Here is a 23,686-nt window from a genome sequence, read left to right on the forward strand (position 1 = left end):
AAGGCAGCTGGGCACCCAGGGAAAAATCAACTCATTTGGTCCGTCTCAACAATTCTGGTGGCCTAGTCTTTGTGCAGATGTAACAGCAACACTTTCTGAACGTAGTAGTTGGAAAATATCTTATTTATTAGAAAGTAATTATAATTACTTTCTAATAAGATTTTTTACAACTACTAAGTTCAGAAAGCGCCACAGTTCTTTCTCCTTCTATATCTTATGACAGATAGGCTTCTGGCAAACTGGCTACTTTCTCATTGGAATGATTTTCAATCCTTATGCAAGGACTGTGGGCTGATGATCTTTATTGGACGTTTGATATTTGGCATCCCTGTGTTCTTGTCTTGGACTCTCTAAGTGCCACAATCATTTGATGTTCTTGCGCAGATGTAACAGCCTTTGCAGCTACTTGTCCGGCGGGTTCTCAGAATAAAACACCAACACCTTCCAGTAGGCCTACAACCCATAACCAATGGAGAGTCCTTGGACCCACTTGTCTATTGATTTTATTGTGGATTTACCCAACTCCCAGAGCATTAGTTATTCTCATGGTGGTTGACTGGTTTTCGAAAAATGTCATTACATTCCACTAAAGTTGCCTACATCCAAAGAACTGGCATCAATATTCGCTCGCGAGGTCTTTAAGTTACATGGATTACCAAAAATTATCATCTCAGACAGGGGTAGCCATTTTGGGTCCAGGGTTTGGCGAGCCTTTTGTGCAGAGTTGGAAATTCAGCTTTCCTTCTCAGCATATCACCCACAGTCCAATGGGGCTGCAGAAAGAGCCAACCAAGCCTTGGAACAGTTCATATGTTGCCATATTTCACACCACAACAACTGGTTTGACCTGTTACCTTGGGCGGAGTTTGCTCACAATAATGCCATCTTCCAATTATCTCTTTTTATGGTGAGCTATGGGTTCCAGCCATCCATGTTGCCTGATACATTCATTCTGCAAGGAAGTCTTGCGTTAGAGGAACATCTTTGAGGACTCCATTCCACTTGGGTGCAGATCCAAGAATCCTTGCAACACTCCAGAGAGGTACAAACTCCATGCTGACCACCAATGCCTAGCTGCACCCTCTTACCGACTTGGGGAGAGGGTCTGGCTGGCTTACCGTAACCTCGGACTCAGTGTTCCCTCACTAAAACTGGTGTCTCTGAATATTGGGCCTTTCCACATACTCCGTTGTGTATGCCACTGGGTTAACCCATTAGATCTTTCTTTCAACACGCGTATTTTCAACTTATTCCATTATTCCTTATTAAAACCGGTAGATCACCTCAGTACCACACCATCGCTCTATTCAGGTTGACAACCAATGGGAATATGAGATACAATCTATCACTGGACTCCCATAGGTTTCGTGGATACAACCAATAACCAGTTCGCTGGAGAAGATACATTCCAGAGGAATGCTCTTGGGTCCGTACATGCTCCTGCCCTCCTCCATGCTTTCCATTTACGTTTTTCTCTCAAGCCTGGTGCCTCATGAAGGGGAGGGGACATTAAGGAGCAGGTACTGTCAGGGCTGGGCTCCTGCTACTTAAAGAGCAGCTCTTTTCTTTCAGTGCTCAGAAGCTGCTCAGCGGTCAGTTATTTACCGTCCACTTGTCTCCACTGACTCACCTGGACACCATGACCTGCCTCATTAGTCCAGCCTACAGCCAACCCTTTATGCTATTTTAGCAGCTAAACTCATTGCCTCCTTGCCTTTGGTCTACAATCCCCAGTGCGTTCCTGCCTGGTCTACAATCTCCAGTGCGTTCCTGCCTGGTCTACAATCTCCAGTGCGTTCCTGCCTGGTCTACAATCTCCAGTGCGTTCCTGCCTGGTCTACAATCTCCAGTGCGTTCCTGCCTGGTCTACAATCTCCAGTGCGTTCCTGCCTGGTCTACAATCTCCAGTGCGTTCCTGCCTGGTCTACAATCTCCAGTGCGTTCCTGCCTGGTCTACAATCTCCAGTGCGTTCCTGCCTGGTCTACAATCTCCAGTGCGTTCCTGCCTGTGTTCCTGTGTACAATTTGGTCTGGTTGACTTCTCTGATTCCGGTTCCTGGTTTTGTGAATTTGGCTAACCTGACTTCCTGCTCTGGCATCCAAACCCTGCCTTCTGTTTTGAGGATGTTCCTGATCTGTTATATTTGCCATTTCATTAAAAAGGTGTGATTTTTAACTGCACTGTCTCTGCCTGGTTCATGGTTCCTGACACCTTCCTCCCTGTTCTAGATCATTTATATGCAGAATAGGTGATGGCCCCAACAGGCCTTGGTGTGCACCAGCAACTTTAGACCACTCAGTATGAATCACTTTCTGAATTCATCATTAAAGCAGAATTTTGCCCAGAAGACAAACTGTCTAATCTGCAATAAAATATTTTGATCTTTTGGAATGCACACAGAGGGGAGTGCGAGTGTGAATGCTGGGAGCGATCTATAGCTGGCCTCTGGGGGGGGGGATTTTTGTGGCACTCATTGTCCAATGTAAGGAATAAAAGACAAACTCTCTCTTTAAAGATTCTTTAATAATTCTGAAGAAAATTACAATCTGCATAAAAAAATTCTAAAAACACAAACATTCTGCAACCAACATGGTATAAAGTTGCAAAAGAAACTTTACATAAGATGTATTAAACTCCAGGGCGGAGAAGTGCTGGGGCCCCTGTGTGTCCAGCCAGCTTCCATCGGAGCTCAGTGTTCTGCTCTCTAGGATTTCTCTTCTCTCATCTCCCTGAACACATAGTAACCCTCCTTAGCTTTACCCGCATGAAATCTGCTGTGATAAGTATGTACACAGCGTGCGCACTCATCCCATATATACAGAGACACAAATTGTACATCAGCGCACAAGCCAGAATGGGACGAGATTGGAGGCCAGACAAGTCAATACACACATATCTATACGGCCCAGTACTGCGCTCCGGTCACACGGTCTATATACAGGAACAGGCGGCTGGTCTCCCCGCAGTGCCCACACACACGGGAGGGGACTCACACACACGGGAGGGGACTCACACACACGGGAGGGGACTCACACACACGGGAGGGGACTCACACACACGGGAGGGGACTCACACACACACACGGGGGAGGGGACACGGCCACACACACACACACAGGAGGGGACACGGACACACACACACACACGGGAGGGGACACGGACACACACACACACACACGAGGGAGGGGACACGGACACACACACACACGAGGGAGGGGACACGGACACACACGAGGGAGGGGACATGGACACACACACACACGAGGGAGGGGACACGGACACACACACACACACGAGGGAGGGGACACGGACACACACACACACGAGGGAGGGGACACGGACACACACACACACACACGAGGGAGGGGACACGGACACACACACACGAGGGAGGGGACACGGACACACACACACACACACACACACAAGGGAGGGGACACGGACGGACACACACGAGGGAGGGGACACGGACACACACGAGGGAGGGGACACGGACACACACACACACACACACACACACACACACACGAGGGAGGGGACACGGACGGACACACACGAGGGAGGGGACATGGACGGACACACACGAGGGAGGGGACACGGACACACACACACACACACACACACACACACAGACACGAGGGAGGGGACACGGACACACACACACACACACAGACACGAGGGAGGGGACACGGACACAGACACGAGGGAGGGGACACGGACACAGACACACACACACAGACACGAGGGAGGGGACACGGACAGACACTACAAAGAGGAGACCTTGCAGGGGGAGGGGCAGAAAGGCACATGGGAGGAGCACACAGAACAACAAAGGAAGTGTACAGGGACAAAGCAGCAGCGACGGGAAACAAGTCACATGACAGGAAGGGCCTGAGCATCATGGAGGAGCGCAGATCTCGCAGTCATGTTAGGTGCACATCATGGACAGCCTGAAACAAAGAAAAGATCGATGTGTGCACAGTAATAGGGATCCACGCCGGCACAGCTATATGGGGGATCCACGCCGGCACAGCTATATAGGGGATCCACGCCGGCACAGCTATATAGGGGATCCACGCCGGCACAGCTATATAGGGGATCCACGCCGGCACAGCTATATAGGGGATCCACGCCGGCACAGCTATAGGGGGATCCACGCCGGCACAGCTATAGGGGGATCCACGCCGGCACAGCTATATAGGGGATCCACGCCGGCACAGCTATATGGGGGATCCACGCCGGCACAGCTATATGGGGGATCCACGCTGGCACAGCTATATGGGGGATCCACGCCGGCACAGCTATATGGGGGATCCACGCCGGCACAGCTATATAGGGGATCCACGCCGGCACAGCTATAGGGGGATCCACGCCGGCACAGCTATATAGGGGATCCACGCCGGCACAGCTATATAGGGGATCCACGCCGGCACAGCTATATAGGGGATCCACGCCGGCACAGCTATATAGGGGGATCCACGCCGGCACAGCTATAGGAGATCCACGCCGGCACAGCTATATAGGGGGATCCACGCCGGCACAGCTATAGGGGGATCCACGCCGGCACAGCTATAGGGGGATCCACGCCGGCACAGCTATAGGGGGATCCACGCCGGCACAGCTATAGGGGATCCACGCTGGCACAGCTATATAGGGGATTGTATTCAGTTATCCTATATAACACGGTCCACCATTCTCAGTACAAAATGGTGCGTGGCCCCAGAAATACTGAGAAATTCTCAGCTATAAAAAGATAAAACCAGACCCCTTACCGGTCTCCTCCAAGGTGGCTGCACTCATCCTCCAAGTCCTCCTCCAGATCCATATCCAACTCCGAACCAATGTCAGCCCGCTTATAGGAATATCCACTGGAAGGGGAGCCAAGCAAACCGGGAGCACATGGTGGGAGCACATGGTGGAAGCACATGGTGGGAGAGAGGAGAAGGAAGAACAATGATTATTTCTCTGGGACCGCCCACAGTGTCAGCAGTTATTATAGCAGTGCAGTGATGTCACCTGATGGAGCGGCAGGTAAAGAAGACAATTCTTTTCAGCTTCTTGTTGTAGAAGAAATAGTTAAATGACCACAAACTTCCATCTTCACCGAACGGATCCGAGTCCAGATCTGGATTGTAACTGCAATGACAAAGACCGTACCAAGTCTAATCCCAGTGAAGACACTTCCCATACCCTGTGTGGCCTCCTGTACCCCTCCTTCTGCCCCAAACAACCCTCAGTACATAGGACCACTCCTATCCACCACCATGACATCTCTTCGCCCACCTATCCACCACCATGACATCTCTTCCCCCGCCTATCCACCACCATGACATCTCTTCCCCCGCCTATCCACCACCATGACATCTCTTCGCCCACCTATCCACCACCATGACATCTCTACGCCCACCTATCCACCACCATGACATCTCTTCGCCCACCTATCCACCACCATGACATCTCTACGCCCACCTATCCACCACCATGACATCTCTTCCCCCGCCTATCCACCACCATGACATCTCTACGCCCACCTATCCACCACCATGACATCTCTTCGCCCACCTATCCACCACCATGACATCTCTTCGCCCACCTATCCACCACCATGACATCTCTTCGCCCACCTATCCACCACCATGACATCTCTTCGCCCACCTATCCACCACGACATCTCTTCCCCCACCTATCCAACACCATGACATCTCTTCCCCCACCTATCCACCACCATAGAAATCTCTACGCCCACCTATCCACCACCATGACATCTCTTCACCCACCTATCCATCACCATAGAAATCTAAAATGGCGTGGCACAGACACATTGGAAGGGTCAAAGCCGTGCGCACACTTCCGCACAGTGCTGTATCACTCCTGCCTACAGCACCATTACAGAAGGAAGACATTAGCAAAGGCTCACAGGGGGGCTCACCAGTCCAAGTGGCAGTGTACAAGTCCATCTTCACCCATCATGGTGGACATGTCCCAGGGGGCCTTCAGGGACACGGCTTTCCCAAATAGGAATCTCTGACCTGGACCTGCAAATCACCTAATACCAGGTGTCAGGGATCCCGGCCGCTCAGCGGTGCGCGCATGCGCCGATCGCTGACTCGTCCTAGCCGGCGAGCACGGAGTTCTAGGCAATCGCAGCGGCCGCGCATGCGCACTAGGGATCGCACCAATGAGAGCACAAGGCGTCCTATTTAAACCAGCCCTGTGTATCTCCAAATCGCCTGATGGTCTTGTTCTCTGTACCCGTGTTTCCTGTAGATCCCGTGTTCCCTGCAGATCCCGTGTTCCCTGCAGATCCCGTGTTCCCTGCAGATCCCGTGTTCCCTGCAGATCCCGTGTTCCCTGCAGATCCTGTGTTCCTGCTTGCCTTGTTGCCAACCCAGCCTGTTCCCGATACTGCGGTCTTCTCCTGCCCTGACCCCTGACTCCTCCTGACTATTCTCTGCCTGATCCTGACTGCTTGACCTCCTGGTACTGAACCCGGCTCATGACCAGTTATTCTTCTGCCTATTGCTCCGTACTGTCTGCTCCGCTGTTGCCAACCCGGCCTGTCTGACCTCGCATACCTCTTCACATCTGGCTCTCACCTGCACTACGCCATTGGCACCGGCCTCTACCACAGCTGGTGTTTCTCAGGGGTCGCGACCTGGTCTCAGGCTGCTTCAAGTCCATCCCCACCATCAGGGGCTCTGGTGAACCAGCAGCCTGAGGCTTAGACTCCACGCCCTGAGGGGTCCCGGCCAATGGGCCGCTAGAGGCTACCGCCAGTCGGCTACTGACACCAGGTATCCAGGAAAGTGCTGCCTCCAGGGTTCAGTGCTGATGGACAAGGTTTCAGGCTGCCTCATCCTTCCAGCGCAGGGTTCAGTCCCGGGGGTTCATCCATCCAGCGCAGGGTTCATCCATCCAGCGCAGGGTTCAGTCCCGGGGGTTCACCCTTCCAGCGCAGGGTTCAATCCCGGGGGTTCACCCTTCCAGCGCAGGGTTCAGTCCCGGGGGTTCATCCTTCCAGCGCAGGGTTCACCCTTCCAGCGCAGGGTTCAGTCCCGGGGGTTCATCCTTCCAGCGTAGGGTTCATCCATCCAGCGCAGGGTTCAGTTCCGGGGTTCATCCTTCCAGCGCAGGGTTCAGTTCCGGGGGTTCATCCTTCCAGCGCAGGGTTCAGTTCCGGGGGTTCATCCATCTAGCGCAGGGTTCAGTTCCGGGGGTTCATCCTTCCAGCGCAGGGTTCAGTTCCGGGGGTTCATCCATCCAGTGCAGGGTTCAGTTCCGGGGGTTCATCCTTCCAGCGCAGGGTTCAGTTCCGGGGGTTCATCCATCCAGCGCAGGGTTCAGTTCCGGGGGTTCATCCATCCAGCGCAGGGTTCAGTTCCGGGGGTTCATCCTTCCAGCGCAGGGTTCAGTTCCGGGGTACATTTTTCCAGCGCAGGGTTCAGTTCCGGGGGTTCATCCTTCCAGCGCAGGGTTCAGTTCCGGGGGTTCATCCATCTAGCGCAGGGTTCAGTTCCGGGGGTTCATCCTTCCAGCGCAGGGTTCAGTTCCGGGGGTTCATCCATCCAGTCCAGGGTTCAGTTCCGGGGGTTCATCCTTCCAGCGCAGGGTTCAGTTCCGGGGGTTCATCCATCCAGCGCAGGGTTCAGTTCCGGGGGTTCATCCTTCCAGCGCAGGGTTCAGTTCCGGGGTACATTTTTCCAGCGCAGGGTTCAGTTCCGGGGGTTCATCCTTCCAGCGCAGGGTTCAGTTCCGGGGTACATTTTTCCAGCGCAGGGTTCAGATCTGGGGTTCATCCTTCCAGTGCAGGGTCTGGGTACCATCCCTCTGGGCTTTGCAGCCGTGTTCTTAGGGAGCACTAACCTGAGGATGTGCTGTGCTGGGAGGGGCTATGGGTAGGTGGGGAAGTCTTAGCAGTATCCATTCCCCTGGAGGTGGCAGCATAACCCGAGTGCCATGAAGAAAATGTAATGAATGTGCAGTATGGTGTACGAGTAAGGAAAGAGCATTTCCAGTGTAGCCCCCCTCCCCCCCCCCCCGCGTACCAGACCCCTGTACACCACCCTCCCCTTACCAGACCCCTGTACACCCCCCCAGCATACCAGACCACAGAGCGCTCCCCGCACCCACCTGTACAGAGCACAGAGCGCTCCCCGCACCCACCTGTACACAGCACAGAGCGCTCCCCGCACCCACCTGTACAGAGCACAGAGCGCTCCCCGCACCCACCTGTACAGAGCACAGAGCGCTCCCCGCACCCACCTGTACAGAGCACAGAGCGCTCCCCGCACCCACCTGTACAGACCACAGAGCGCTCCCCGCACCCACCTGTACACGTCACAGAGCGCTCCCCGCACCCACCTGTACACGTCACAGAGCGCTCCCCGCACCCACCTGTACACAGCACAGAGCGCTCCCCGCACCCACCTGTACACAGCACAGAGCGCTCCCCGCACCCACCTGTACAGAGCACAGAGCGCTCCCCGCACCCACCTGTACACAGCACAGAGCGCTCCCCGCACCCACCTGTACACAGCACAGAGCGCTCCCCGCACCCACCTGTACACAGCACAGAGCGCTCCCCGCACCCACCTGTACAGAGCACAGAGCGCTCCCCGCACCCACCTGTACACAGCACAGAGCGCTCCCCGCACCCACCTGTACACAGCACAGAGCGCTCCCCGCACCCACCTGTACACAGCACAGAGCGCTCCCCGCACCCACCTGTACAGAGCACAGAGCGCTCCCCGCACCCACCTGTACACAGCACAGAGCGCTCCCCGCACCCACCTGTACACAGCACAGAGCGCTCCCCGCACCCACCTGTACACAGCACAGAGCGCTCCCCGCACCCACCTGTACACAGCACAGAGCGCTCCCCGCACCCACCTGTACAGACCACAGAGCGCTCCCCGCACCCACCTGTACAGACCACAGAGCGCTCCCCGCACCCACCTGTACAGAGCACAGAGCGCTCCCCGCACCCACCTGTACAGAGCACAGAGCGCTCCCCGCACCCACCTGTACACAGCACAGAGCGCTCCCCGCACCCACCTGTACACAGCACAGAGCGCTCCCCGCACCCACCTGTACACGTCACAGAGCGCTCCCCGCACCCACCTGTACACAGCACAGAGCGCTCCCTGCACCCACCTGTACACAGCACAGAGCGCTCCCCGCACCCACCTGTACACAGCACAGAGCGCTCCCCGCACCCACCTGTACAGAGCACAGAGCGCTCCCCGCACCCACCTGTACACAGCACAGAGCGCTCCCCGCACCCACCTGTACACAGCACAGAGCGCTCCCCGCACCCACCTGTACACGTCACAGAGCGCTCCCCGCACCCACCTGTACACGTCACAGAGCGCTCCCACCTGTACACGTCACAGAACGCTCCCCGCACCCACCTGTACACGTCACAGAGCGCTCCCACCTGTACACGTCACAGAACGTTCCCCGCACCCACCTGTACACGTCACAGAGCGCTCCCACCTGTACACGTCACAGAGCGCTCCCCGCACCCACCCGTACACGTCACAGAGCGCTCCCCGCACCCACCTGTACACGTCACAGAGCGCTCCCCGCACCCACCTGTACACGTCACAGAGCGCTCCCTGCACCCACCTGTAGATGTCACATTCTGACAGGTTGATTTCTTCATCCACAGCATCCCATAAATCAGATTTCAGAGCAGTGAAGTCTTCCCCCAGAGCAGACACCAGACTGCTATTCACAGCATTCACCACCTGAGGGCAGCAGTGAGAGAAAGTGACAGAAATCAGTACCCAGAGTGTCACCTAGAGAGGGGTTGGAGTTCCTTCCCAGAACCCTTCTACTGGCCTCCACTCAGTGTCCTCCACCCCCCTCTGCCAATCCCTCCACTGGCCTCCATTCAGTGTCCTCCACCCCCCTCTGCCAATCCCTCCACTGGCCTCCATTCAGTGTCCTCCACCCCCCTCTGCCAATCCCTCCACTGGCCTCCATTCAGTGTCCTCCACCCCCCTCTGCCAATCCCTCCACTGGCCTCCATTCAGTGTCCTCCACCCCCCTCTGCCAATCCCTCCACTGGCCTCCATTCAGTGTCCTCCACCCCCCTCTGCCAATCCCTCCACTGGCCTCCATTCAGTGTCCTCCACCCCCCTCTGCCAATCCCTCCACTGGCCTCCATTCAGTGTCCTCCACCCCCCTCTGCCAATCCCATCACTGGCCTCCATTCAGTGTCCTCCACCCCCCTCTGCCAATCCCTCCACTGACCTCCACTCAGTGTCCTCCACCCCCCCCCCTGCCAATCCCTTCACTGGCCTCCACTCAGTGTCCTCCACCCCCCTCTGCCAATCCCTCCACTGGTCTCCACTCAGTGTCCTCCACCCCCCTCTGCCAATCCCTCCACTGGCCTCCACTCAGTGTCCTCCACCCCCCCCCCCTGCCAATCCCTTCACTGGCCTCCACTCAGTGTCCTCCACCCCCCTCTACCAATCCCTCCACTGGCCTCCATTCGATGTCCTCCACCCCCCTCTGCCAATCCCATCACTGGCCTCCATTCGATGTCCTCCACCCCCCTCTGCCAATCCCATCACTGGCCTCCATTCAGTGTCCTCCACCCCCCTCTGCCAATCCCTCCACTGGCCTCCACTCAGTGTCCTCCACCCCCCCCCCCTGCCAATCCCTTCACTGGCCTCCACTCAGTGTCCTCCACCCCCCTCTGCCAATCCCTCCACTGGTCTCCACTCAGTGTCCTCCACCCCCCTCTGCCAATCCCTCCACTGGCCTCCACTCAGTGTCCTCCACCCCCCCCCCCTGCCAATCCCTTCACTGGCCTCCACTCAGTGTCCTCCACCCCCCTCTACCAATCCCTCCACTGGCCTCCATTCGATGTCCTCCACCCCCCTCTGCCAATCCCATCACTGGCCTCCATTCGATGTCCTCCACCCCTCTCTCTACCCCATCTTATAGAGAAGACAAATAATGGCTCTACATAACAGAACCCACAGCAGTCTGCATATGTAGGGGTGGGCCGATGTGGGGCCGGCAGAGCAGTCTGCATATGTAGGGGGGGGGGTGGGGCAATGTGGGGCCAGCAGAGCAGTCTGCATATGTAGGGGGGGTCAGACCGATGTGGGGCTGGCGCAGCAGTCTGCATACGTAGGGGGGGCCGATGTGGGGCCGGCAGAGCAGTCTGGATATGCAGGGGAGGGTCAGACCGATGTGGGGCCGGCAGAGGAAGGGTCAAGGGATACAAAAAAGGTAATAACTGAGGGAGGGATGAGCTGATTGGGAAGCCAGAAGCACAGCTATTAGGTGGGGAGGGATAGAAGGGATTTGAGGGATCAAAGTGGACAAAATACAGAATAGGAAATAGTTGATTGGGAAAGGGAGTTCCAAAGTATGGGAGGGGCTCAGAAAAAGTCCTGGAGGTGAGCATGGGAGGAGTAGACAAGGGATCTAGAGAACAGGAGGTCTTAGAAGGAACAAAGAACAAACGGATTGATATTTTGAGACTAGGTTAGTGATGTAGCCGGGGGGCGAGGGGAGGGTGGCGTTGTACCTTGTTGTATTTTTAACTTTATTCGTTAGGTGAATGGAGGCCAGTGATGGGATTGGCAGAGAGGGGTGGAGGACACAGAATGGAGGCCAGTGATGGGATTGGCAGAGAGGGGTGGAGGACACCGAATGGAGGTCAGTGGAGGGATTGGCAGAGAGGGGTGGAGGACACCGAATGGAGGTCAGTGGAGGGATTGGCAGAGAGGGGTGGAGGACACCGAATGGAGGTCAGTAGAGGGATTGGCAGAGAGGGGTGGAGGACACCGAATGGAGGCCAGTGATGGGATTGGCAGAGAGGGGTGGAGGACACCGAATGGAGGCCAGTAGAGGGATTGGCAGAGAGGGGTGGAGGACACCGAATGGAGGCCAGTAGAGGGATTGGCAGAGAGGGGTGGAGGACACCGAATGGAGGCCAGTAGAGGGATTGGCAGAGAGGGGTGAAGGACACTGAATGGAGGCCAGTGATGGGATTGGCAGAGAGGGGTGGAGGACACTGAATGGAGGCCAGTGATGGGATTGGCAGAGAGGGGTGGAGGACACTGAATGGAGGCCAGTAGAGGGATTGGCAGAGAGGGGTGGAGGACACCGAATGGAGGTCAGTAGAGGGATTGGCAGAGAGGGGTGGAGGACACCGAATGGAGGTCAGTAGAGGGATTGGCAGAGAGGGGTGGAGGACACCGAATGGAGGCCAGTAGAGGGATTGGCAGATGGGGGTGGAGGACACTGAGAAGGTGGTAAGCTGGATCAGCCTGGCAGCAGCATTCATGGTGGAATGAAGGTGGGTAGTCTATGTAAAGGAAGGCTAATGAGGAGGGAGTTGCAATAGTTGAGGTGGGAGAGTTCAGAGTCCAGGATTACACCCACCACCCTGGCATACAGGGGGCGGGGTGTCATTGATCTTGACAGACGTCGGGGGAAGGGGCATGTTGGCGGAGGAAATATGAGCTTACTTTAGGTGACTTATTACTCCATTTAGTGTCTGGGCTTACCCACCAATCCAGGGATTGTATACTTTGCCCAACCGCACTGCCTCACCACCTACCCACCAATCCAGGGATTGTATACTTTGCCCAACCGCACTGCCTCACCACCTACCCACCAATCCAGGGATTGTATACTTTGCCCAACCGCACTGCCTCACCACCTACCCACCAATCCAGGGATTGTATACTTTGCCCAACCGCACTGCCTCACCACCTACCCACCAATCCAGGGATTGTATACTTTGCCCAACCGCACTGCCTCACCACCTACCCACCAATCCAGGGATTGTATACTTTGCCCAACCGCACTGCCTCACCACCTACCCACCAATCCAGGGATTGTATACTTTGCCACCCACTGCAGCATCCCTGCCTGTCTAAGCTGACAGTTCCCAGAGGGTGATGACACCATGACACCCTCCACATGGCAGAGGGACCTATAACCTGGACTGTTCTTTACAGGGACAACATGAAACAGAAACAAGGCTCTGGCTCTGCACAAGGAGGGGTGTATGAGCCGAGATCCGGGCCTCAATCGGGAGAAGGGGCCCAGAGATCCGGGCCTCAATCGGGAGAAGGGGCCCAGAGATCCGGGACTCAATCGGGAGAAGGGGCCCAGAGATCCGGGCCTCAATCGGGAGAATGGGCCTCAGGCACAGATGGGGGGTGGGGGGCACAGAAGGGAGTGTTCCTACAGGGTAAATGAGCACTCAGGCAGGTGGGACGAAACCCATGATGGACCCTTCCAATAAGGAATTATCAGGGCAGCCCCAAGGGGCACATAGCCATAGACTTCCAGGGGCCAGGTACAGTTCCCAAGCTGTACTCGAGGGTCACCATCCAGACACTGCCAGTGACCAATGAAGGTAGTAAGCAGTCAGATCTCGATAGGAGTGTCAGGTGAAGGAGGTGAAATAAATCTGCTGAAAAATAGGAAAAGGCGTCCATCACCTAAGGACACTAGAACAAAGGCAGAGCCTCATGGAGTGGGTGGGGTTATAGGGGGCGGGCCCATCAAAACGGTTGCCAATGTCCAGTCACCTGAAGGAAGGGGAATATAACCGATCAATTTCCGTGTCCTGCACAATACAGATAAAGGTTTTCACTAAAAGCTGACCATAGTAAGCACCCCTGGCAGTGGCAAAGGATTCGTCCAACCCCCCCCCCCCCCCCCCCAACACCTTTGCTGGACAGCTTGGTCTGTTAATGGAAGCTGAAAGATAACAGATTTACTGGCAGGATCAACCAGAATACAACCATGTACACCGGGACTCCGAGACAAAAACTGAACGAATGACACCGACAGATTCGGCTAGATTTGTCATTCCCAATTTTTGTCTGGAGTTCCACTTTAGAACAAAAGATTCTCCCGCTGGTTCCGGATCTCCTGAATCTGCAGCTCGCGATATATTATCAGGAAGATTGCGAACCGGCAGATAAGAATCTACTGCAGAAAAGACATCACAGGCGCCCCCCGCAATAAACACCTCATTGTCCACCGTAAAGACCATCCTACCAAGCGCAGCCATGGAAGCCGCCATCTTAGCCTGGGTTTGGTCTGCACATGGGACCTTATGACACCAGACATTTGATGGGGACACAGTCCGGCTGAGAGCAAAACATAAGCACACGAGCAACTGTCCTTGGAAAGAATTATTCAGGGGGCTTCGTTCCACTTTATTGGGGAGTGGCTTAGTTCTGCTTTCTTTTGAGGGGGTTTGTTCCTCTTCAATAGGGGGAGTGGCTTAGTTCTGCTTTAACTGGGGGGGGGGGGGTTCGTTCCGCTTTAGGTACAGCTCCGGGAACAACCCAGGGCACACCTCAAGGTACAGCTCCAGGCACACCTCAAGGTACAGCTCCAGGCACACCTCAAGGTACAGCTCCAGGCACACCTCAAGGTACAGCTCCGGGTACACCCCCGGGAACAACCCAGGGCACACCTCAAGGTACAGCTCCGGGCACACCTCAAGGTACAGCTCCAGGCACACCTCAAGGTACAGCTCCGGGTACACCCCCGGGAACAACCCAGGGCACACCTCAAGGTACAGCTCCAGGCACACCTCAAGGTACAGCTCCGGGTACACCCCCGGGAACAACCCAGGGCACACCTCAAGGTACAGCTCCGGGCACACCTCAAGGTACAGCTCCGGGTACAGCTCCGGGCACACCCCCGGGAACAACCCAGGGCACACCTCAAGCTACAGCTCCGGGCACACCTCAAGGTACAGCTCCGGGCACACCTCAAGGTACAGCTCCGGGTACAGCTCCGGGCACACCCCCGGGAACAACCCAGGGCACACCTCAAGCTACAGCTCCGGGCACACCTCAAGGTACAGCTCCGGGCACACCTCAAGGTACAGCTCCGGGCACACCTCAAGGTACAGCTCCGGGCACACCTCAAGGTACAGCTCCGGGCACACCTCAAGGTACAGCTCAGGGCACACCCCCGGGAACAACCCAGGGCACACCCCCGGGAACAGCTCCGGGCACACCCCCAAGGTACAGCTCCGGGCACACCCCCAAGGTACAGCTCCGGGCACACCCCCAAGGTACAGCTCCGGGCACACCTCAAGGTACAGCTCCGGGCACACCCCCGGGAACAACCCAGGGCACACCCCTAAGGTACAGCTCCGGGCACACCCCCGGGAACAACCCAGGGCACACCCCTAAGGTACAGCTCCGGGCACACCCCCGGGAACAACCCAGGGCACACCCCTAAGGTACAGCTCCGGGCACACCCCCGGGAACAACCCAGGGCACACCCCTAAGGTACAGCTCCGGGCACACCCCCGGGAACAACCCAGGGCACACCCCCAAGGTACAGCTCCGGGCACACCCCCAAGGTACAGCTCCGGGCACACCCCCAAGGTACAGCTCCGGGCACACCCCCAAGGTACAGCTCCGGGCACACCCCCAAGGTACAGCTCCGGGCACACCCCAAGGTACAGCTCCGGGCACACCCCAAGGTACAGCTCCGGGCACACCCCCAAGGTACAGCTCCGGGCACACCCCCAAGGTACAGCTCCGGGCACACCCCCAAGGTACAGCTCCGGGCACACCCCCAAGGTACAGCTCCGGGCACACCCCCAAGGTACAGCTCCGGGCACACCCCCAAGGTACAGCTCCGGGCACACCCCCAAGGTACAGCTCCGGGCACACCCCCAAGGTACAGCTCCGGGCACACCCCCAAGGTACAGCTCCGGGCACACCCCCAAGGTACAGCTCCGGGCACACCCCCAAGGTACAGCTCCGGGCACACCCCCAAGGTACAGCTCCGGGCACACCCCAAGGTACAGCTCTGGGCACACCCCAAGGTACAGCTCCGGGCACACCCCAAGGTACAGCTCTGGGCACACCCCAAGGTACAGCTCCGGGCACACCACTCACCCAGTTCAGGCTGGGCTCTCGGCTGAATTCATGGCTCCGAGCTGCACTAAAGTCGTAATCCGGCCGGAAGGATTCATTTAGAGTGGCGATAAGATAGAAGAGAGTCTTCCGGCTGCACTTATCACTGAGAGGTCCATCTTCATCCCCACCGAGACTCTTCCCCAGCCTGCAAGAGAGACACCAACAGTCTGCCACATGTAACAACCATGACCTCCCCCCAAACATGTAAATACCACATTCACTTGCTGCTAACAGCTGCCCCTACATGCATCACAGTTTGCCTAGTTCAGCAGGAACCGGATGAATTTCAATCCAGGTATGAACGTTCCCATTCTATCAATTAACTTTTCATGAATGGGCTTGTTGGTCAATTTTGCTCGATCAGCACATGTAGTCAATCGGCAGGGGAGACCCCCTATCCAAACACACTGGCACAGCTCAGATGTGTGGATGGGGAAATCGGTTCAGTCTTTCACTGGCTGGCTGAACCAAAAAAAATAAAGCCTTGTATGGGCAGCCAACTGTCAGCCTTTTGCTTTGCAATCCTCTGACAAACCCCCCCCCCCCCCCAACCAAAAAATTCACCTGGAGAGAAAAATACCTGCTGGGACTGACTCCACCGCTCTGTGGGGGTGACAACGCTTCCAGCACATGTGGCTGGCCTTCCTGACAGAACTGCTTGAACATGTGCTTGTCATCGCCAGCCATTTTACACGAGTAGCTCTCAATCCTGAAACAATAAAGAGATCGGCAATTACAGGTTGGTCTTCCCTGACACATTAGATGGACTGGAAAACAGATCACAGCCATATGTGCCACATTGTGTTCATACATTCTATCCAGGTAAAGTCATGTGAGGGACACTCAAAGGTGTCTTTACTTAGTCCTTCAATAAAAGCCCACAAATCCTCCTCATTACATCCACACAACTACCGAGGAGACCATTGAAATCCAGGAACCCTCCTCATTACATCCACACAACTACAAAAAGGACACCATCAAAATCCAGGAACCCTCCTCATTACATCCACATGACTATTGGGAAGACCATCAAAATCCAGGAACCTTACTCATTACATCCACACGTCTGCCGAGGAGACCATCAAAATCCAGGAACCCTCCTCATTACATCCACACAACTACCGAGGAGACCATCTAAATCCAGGAACCCTCCTCATTACATCCACACGACTACAAAAAGGAGACCATCAAAATCCAGGAACCCTCTTTATTACATCCACATGACTACTGAGGCGACCATCTAAATCCAGGAACCCTCCTCATTACATCCACATGACTACCGAGGAGACCATCGAAATCCAGGAACCCTCCTCATTACATCCACACGACTACAAAAAGGAGACCATCAAAATCCAGGAACCCTCCTCATTACATCCACACGACTACAAAAAGGAGACCATCAAAATCCAGGAACCCTCCTCATTACATCCACACGACTACAAAAAGGAGACCATCAAAATCCAGGAACCCTCCTCATTACATCCACACGACTACAAAAAGGAGACCATCAAAATCCAGGAACCCTCCTCATTACATCCACATGACTACCGAGGAGACCATTGAAATCCAGGAACCCTCCTCATTACATCCACACGACTACAAAAAGGAGACCATCAAAATCCAGGAACCTTCCTCATTACATCCACATGACTACCGAGGAGACCATCGAAATCCAGGAACCCTCCTCATTACATCCACATGACTATTGGGAAGACCATCGAAATCCAGGAACCCTCCTCATTACATCCACATGACTATTGGGAAGACCATCTAAATCCAGGAACCCTCCTCATTACATCCACATGACTATTGGGAAGACCATCGAAATCCAGGAATCCTCCTCATTACATCCACATGACTATTGGGAAGACCATCGAAATCCAGGAACCTTCCTCATTACATCCACATGACTACCAAGGAGACCATCGAAATCCAGGAACCTTCCTCATTACATCCACATGACTACCGAGGAGACCATCGAAATCCAGGAACCCTCCTCATTACATCCACATGACTACCGAGGAGACCATCGAAATCCAGGAACCCTCCCTATTAGAGTCACACAACTCTGCTAATTAGACTTTCTGAATGCCAGGAATCCACCTTCTTAAATTCACCACAGTAACTAGTGAGGAGACGCTCTTCTATTTGGTAAGCTTGGTTATTACATATAGCCAATGATTACGATGTATGATTAATATCATGCTCCACTGACTCACCTCTGACGTGTGGTAGGCAGTGAAGGAACACAGGAAGAATGTCACCTCTGATCTGATCACTTACCTCCCTATGATGTGTGAGTCGCCTGTCTCCACACACAGCTGGGAATTCACAGCTTCAAAATGCGAATTTTCCAACAACTTCATTTCAGGGTCTCCAAATATTATAAAGCCTGAAACACAGACAATAGGTAGGATGACTTCTAGAACAGCGAGAGACTCTGAATTCAAAAGATTATAAAACGGAATGAGGTGGCAATGCCGGGGGAGACTAGGAGATGTCAGTCATCCCTCCTGTCTGATGGAAGACCAGCCTACAATCCCGCCTCACCCCGATAGGTCTGCTCCTGCCTGGACACACAGGAAGACGTCTGGAAATAAATCATCTTCACCCCAAGCCCTATAATGATTGCAGAGCGAAGAGCAGACTGAAGAAATGGCCTCCCTGTCACCCTGGGTATATGCCCTGCCCCCCACATTCACATGCTCACCAATATACTGTACTTAGGTTATCCCATGGTATCCAAGCTTGCTGTAGGTGGCCATGTTCTCATGATGAAATAAGGAAGGACTCTGAACTTCCAGAATGACTGATGAAGGTTCCCTCAGCAATAAACCAGAGGGATGAAGGTTCAGGACATTCATCTATGGCTGCAGTCATGTCCTTCTCCTCCCAGGAGCTCACACTCTAATATAGGACAAAGCCTCAGACAGGAAGATGATGGGAACAATGACTGCTGAGACCCCCCCACTATGACAGCCCCCTATGTATTACGACTGTTGTATGACAGGCCCCAGCCTCAGTAAACCACAAGAACTGAATGACGAACCTGGAAAACAAATGTAAAAAAGCATAACATGATGCAAAGGGCAGGAATCTGGTTGTCCTGCAAAGACTCCTGGAAAGAAAGAACTCTGGTTTTCCCAAGTTGTCTTTCAGGAGAGCCCACGAGACGATAAGTAATAACTTACCAGCCTAGAGTGGGACCACTGCCTGGAGGACCTTATGGCCAATGGTTTGCTCTTGACTACTCAAAGAGATCCAAACAGTAGTGCCTGATAAATATTGAGAAACACAACCAGGTAGCGGCCTTACATACTTGATCTGGAGAGGCACCAGCTCTCTCTGCCCAGGACATAGATAAGTCCCTAGTAGAATGTGCATTAATGAAAGGTACTGACAGGTATTTAACTTGATAGCAAAGTGAAATGGCCTGCTTGATCCATCTGGCAAGAGTTGGCTTGGAAGCTGGAAACCCTCTTCGAAAAAAGGACAAATAGAGCATCAGACCTTCTTAAATTTCGAATCCAAGTAGTGTAAGAGATCTCCTAATGTCAAGTAACCTGAACTTACTTTCTTTTCTATTTGAGTGAGAGGTACAAAAAGGAGGGTAGCACAATGTCCTGTGACCTATGAAAAGACATGGCTACTTTAGACAAAAAGCCAGGATCAAATCTTCAGAACTATTCTGTCATCAAAAATTTAAAAAAAAAAAATGGAGCTTTGATTGATAGAGCCTGCAGTTCACTAATCCTACATGCCGTGGCAATGGCCACAAAAAATATCGTCTTCCAAGTAACAAGTGTAATGGATGCTTCCCCTAAAGGCTCAAAAGGACTAGACGTCAATACTAGCAAAAGGTCCCAAGAAGGACTAGATGTCAATACTAGAAAAAGGTCCCAAGAAGGACTAGACTTAAACGGCACAGGTCTCGTTCTGGCCACTGATTAAAGAAATCATAGGATCTTCCAGGAGGGAAACTCTTAGAAATGTTCCTAAAGCTGCTGCTTGAACTTTAACAGTGCTGAGGGATAAACCCTTGCTTATACCTTCCTGGAACAAATCCAGGATTGTTTGAATGGAGGTTTCAGATCGTTCTTGTTCAGCCATCCAAGAATTAAACTTATTCCATATCTTGAAATAGACAGCTATAGCAACTGGCTTTCAACAGTTCCACCAACGTTTGGACCACTTTATCCGAAAATCCTTCTTGCTTTAATAACTGCTACACAGGTACCACTGTGAGAGTCTTAATGTGTCCAAGCCTGGACATCAAACAGGACCCTGGGATCTTCTTCCCTCTTTGGAAGAAATACTGGAGGACAGACTGCCAAGGATTTCAGGAGGGCAAACCAAGGGCATTTCAGCCAATGTGGAGCTATCAGAATGAAATCCAACTAGATGAAACTTCTGTAACATTGCTGGAATCAGCCTGAAGGGCAGGAAAGTAGAAACTAGATTATAGGACTCGCCTCCCAGAAATGGGGATCAGAACTGGCATCCCCAGAGCCCGGCAATGATGTCACTCACCTCCCAGAAATGGGGATCAGAACTGGCATCCCCAAAGCCCGGCAATGATGTCACTCGCCTCCCAGAAATGGGGATCAGAACTGGCATCCCCAGAGCCCGGCAATGATGTCACTCGCCTCCCAGAAATGGGGATCAGAACTGGCATCCCCAGAGCCCGGCAATGATGTCACTCGCCTCCCAGAAATGGGGATCAGAACTGGCATCCCCAGAGCCCGGCAATGATGTCACTCGCCTCCCAGAAATAATGCCACGGCACATCTGGAGCCAACGAGGAGCGCAGAAGCCCCTCCCCCCCGCCACAAGAGGAGGAAGCCTGGGCAGGCACCACAGTCAAGCCCTACACTGCCACTGATTGCAGCCGCACAGATCAGGTATGGCCGCCTCTCATCACCATCCTCCTCCAGAGGCATGAGGGACAAACTGGCAGAGGGATGCACAAAACCAGTCCAGTCCTCCCCAGGCCCTGGAAAGGCCAAGACTGTAGCAGCCCATTCCCTGCTGTATCTATGGAGGGGATTTCTGCAGGGCAAGTACACAAGGATTCCATGAATAGGTTTCCCCAAACAGAGCTTCCAGCCAACCCAAGGGAGAACTTTTCCCAAACGTTCCAGGAAACATGTTACCCTCGTCCAGAGAAAACACTAATAACTGAGACGGGGCCTGGAGAACACCCTTTTATTCTCCATGGGGTAACGGGTTTCCTGTCCTGTGGGGAGGAGCTCTACCTCTCACGGGCTGTCCTGGGAGACGACTTGGGAAATGGCGGATCTACAGAGCCCCTCCCCGTGTACAGTGAATCACAGGACGCATAAACGCCTCTGCAGTTGGCAGTGTATGGAGCTTATTGTGCTGCCCTCTGTGTGAATCGAGGGTTTCTCAGGGAGTACAACTTACTGGCTGTGTTCTATATTGGATGGGGTGAGAATGTGCTCTGTATGTGGATAATACAGAAGGGGGAGGAGCCGAGATTACATATACTCATGTTCCAAATATAAACTAGAGGCTGTGAACTGCACCAACCAAACATGTACCCTACCCAACATGTACCCTACCCAACATCTACCCTACTCTACCCAACACAACACCTACCAAACACTGATTCTACCCAACATGTACCCTACCCAACATCTACCCTACTCTACCCAACACAACACCTACCAAACACCGATTCTACCCAACATGTACCCTACTCTACCCAACACCTACCCTACCAAACATGTACCATGCCCTACCCAACACCTACCCTACCCAACAAAACCCCTACCCAACATGTACCCTACTCTACCCCAACACCTACCCTACCCAACATGTACCCTACTCTACCCAACACCCCACCCTACTCTACCCAACATGTACCCTACACAACACCTACCTTACCCAACATGTACCCTACCCAACACCTACCTTACCCAACATGTACCCTACCCAACACCTACCTTACCCAACATGTACCCTACCCAACATGTACCCTACCCAACATGTACCCTACCCAACATGTACCCTACCCAACATCTACCCTACTCTACCCAACACCTACCCTACCAAACATGTACCATGCCCTACCCAACACCTACCCTACCCAACAAAACCCCTACCCAACATGTACCCTACTCTACCCAACACCTACCCTACCCAACATGTACATTACTCTACCCAACACCCACCCTACTCTACCCAACATGTACCCTACCCAACACCTACCTTACCCAACATGTACCCTACCCAACACCTACCTTACCCAACATGTACCCTACCCAACACCTACCTTACCCAACATGTACCCTACCCAACATGTACTGTACTCTACCCAACACCTACCTTACTCTACCCAACATGTACCCTACCCAACACCTATCTTACCCAACATGTACCCTACTCTACCCAACACAACACCTACCCAACACCGATTCTACCCTACACGTACCCAACCCCACCATCCAGTATACCAACACAGGACCTGCATTCATCTTCTGACCTTCTTCTATGCATAGGGAGGTAAGTACCACTAGCTGCAGATATCCTCCTCTATCCTTATATCTGACTAGACTCAGCAGATGTCATACCTGTGATTACAAAAGGTCCAGCTTCTCAGACACAACACTTGGATACCAAGCAACTATTCTTCATACAGCTGCACTCCCTTCAGTATTTCTGACTTGTACTCGGCCTTCTTCCAGAAAACGTTCCACAAGGACTCGGAATGAAATCCAGCCGTACTCTCGGACACGACATTACTGCGATCCCAAAGAGGCCACGGGACGCTAACCAACCCTGAGAGGGAACAAAAGTCAGTGTCAGTCAGCAAAGGTTCCTCATCGATCGTTATTAACATCAAGTATGAAGGGGCCGATAGAAGAGATGTATATACTATACAAATACACACACGTGAGTCCACCCCTAAGTGACAAGGTCCACATTGGGCCCAAAGTGTCAATATTTTGTGTGGCCGCCATTATTTTCCAGCACTGCCTGAACCCTCTTGGGCCTGGAGGTCACCAGAGCTTCACAGGTTGCCACTGGAGTCCTCTTCCACTCCTCCATGACGTCATCACGGAGCTGGTGGATGTTATAGACCTTGTGCTCCTCCACCTTCCGTTAGAGGAGGCCCCACAGATGCTCAATAGGGTTCAGGTCTGGAGACATGCTTGGCCAGTCCATCACCTGAACCCTCAGCTTCTTCAGCAAGGCAGTGGTGGTCTTGGAGGTGTGTTTGGGGTTGTTATGTTGGAATATTGCCCTGCGGCCCAGTCTCCAAAGGGAGGGGATCATGCTCTGCTTCAGTGTTGGCATTCATGTTCCTTCAATGAACTGTAGCCCCCCCAGTGCCGGCAGCAGTCATGTGGCCCCAGACCATGACACCCCCACCATCACGCGGCCTCAGACCATGACACCCCCACCACCATGCAGCCCCAGACCGTGACACTCCCACCATCATCCTTGACTGTAGGCAAGACACACCTGTCTTTGTACTCCTCACCTGCTTGCCGCCACACATGCCTGACACCATCTGAACCCAATCAGTTGCTGTTGGTGTCATCAGACCACAGGAGGCGGTTTCCAGTAATCCATGTCCTTAGTCTGCTGGTCTTCAGCAAACTGTTTTGGGGCTTTCTTGTGCATCATCTTTAGAAGAGGCTTCCTTCTGGGACGACAGCCATGCAGACCAATGTGATGCAGTGTGCGGCGTATGGTCTGAGCACAGACAGGCTGACCCCCCCACC

At 53.8% G+C, this 23,686-nt stretch overlaps 1 protein-coding gene across 1 annotated transcript; it reads right to left on the reverse strand.

Annotated features, from left to right (window-relative positions):
• Positions 1–2,505: 2,505 nt before the first annotated feature.
• MAF1 (MAF1 negative regulator of RNA polymerase III) lies at positions 2,506–23,213 on the reverse strand. The gene is made up of 8 exons (XM_089666022.1): positions 22,529–23,213; positions 18,219–18,327; positions 16,516–16,644; positions 15,915–16,080; positions 9,628–9,749; positions 5,017–5,136; positions 4,773–4,868; positions 2,506–3,950 (listed from the first exon to the last, which is right to left on the reverse strand). The coding sequence occupies exons 2-8, from the start codon at positions 18,299–18,301 to the stop codon at positions 3,929–3,931; spliced, it is 738 nt and encodes a 245-aa protein (XP_089522148.1). The 5' UTR covers positions 18,302–18,327; positions 22,529–23,213; the 3' UTR covers positions 2,506–3,928.
• Between the last annotated feature and the right edge of the window lie 473 nt (positions 23,214–23,686).

The sequence above is a fragment of the Staurois parvus genome, unplaced genomic scaffold, assembly GCF_062004578.1.
Source record: "Staurois parvus isolate SC_StPar_1 unplaced genomic scaffold, SC_StPar_1.0 ptg002471l, whole genome shotgun sequence".
Classification (NCBI taxonomy): Eukaryota; Metazoa; Chordata; class Amphibia; order Anura; family Ranidae; genus Staurois; species Staurois parvus.

Coding starts and splice junctions, on each gene's coding strand:
- MAF1 (XM_089666022.1), bottom strand. CDS start 18,301: ATGAAGTTGTTGGAAAATTCGCATTTTGAAGCTGTGAATTCCCAGCTG. Junction 16,645..18,218: donor GACTCACACATCATAGGGAG/GTAAGTGATCAG, acceptor TTATTGTTTCAG/GATTGAGAGCTACTCGTGTA. Junction 5,137..9,627: donor TCAGAATGTGACATCTACAG/GTGGGTGCAGGG, acceptor TTGTCATTGCAG/TTACAATCCAGATCTGGACT.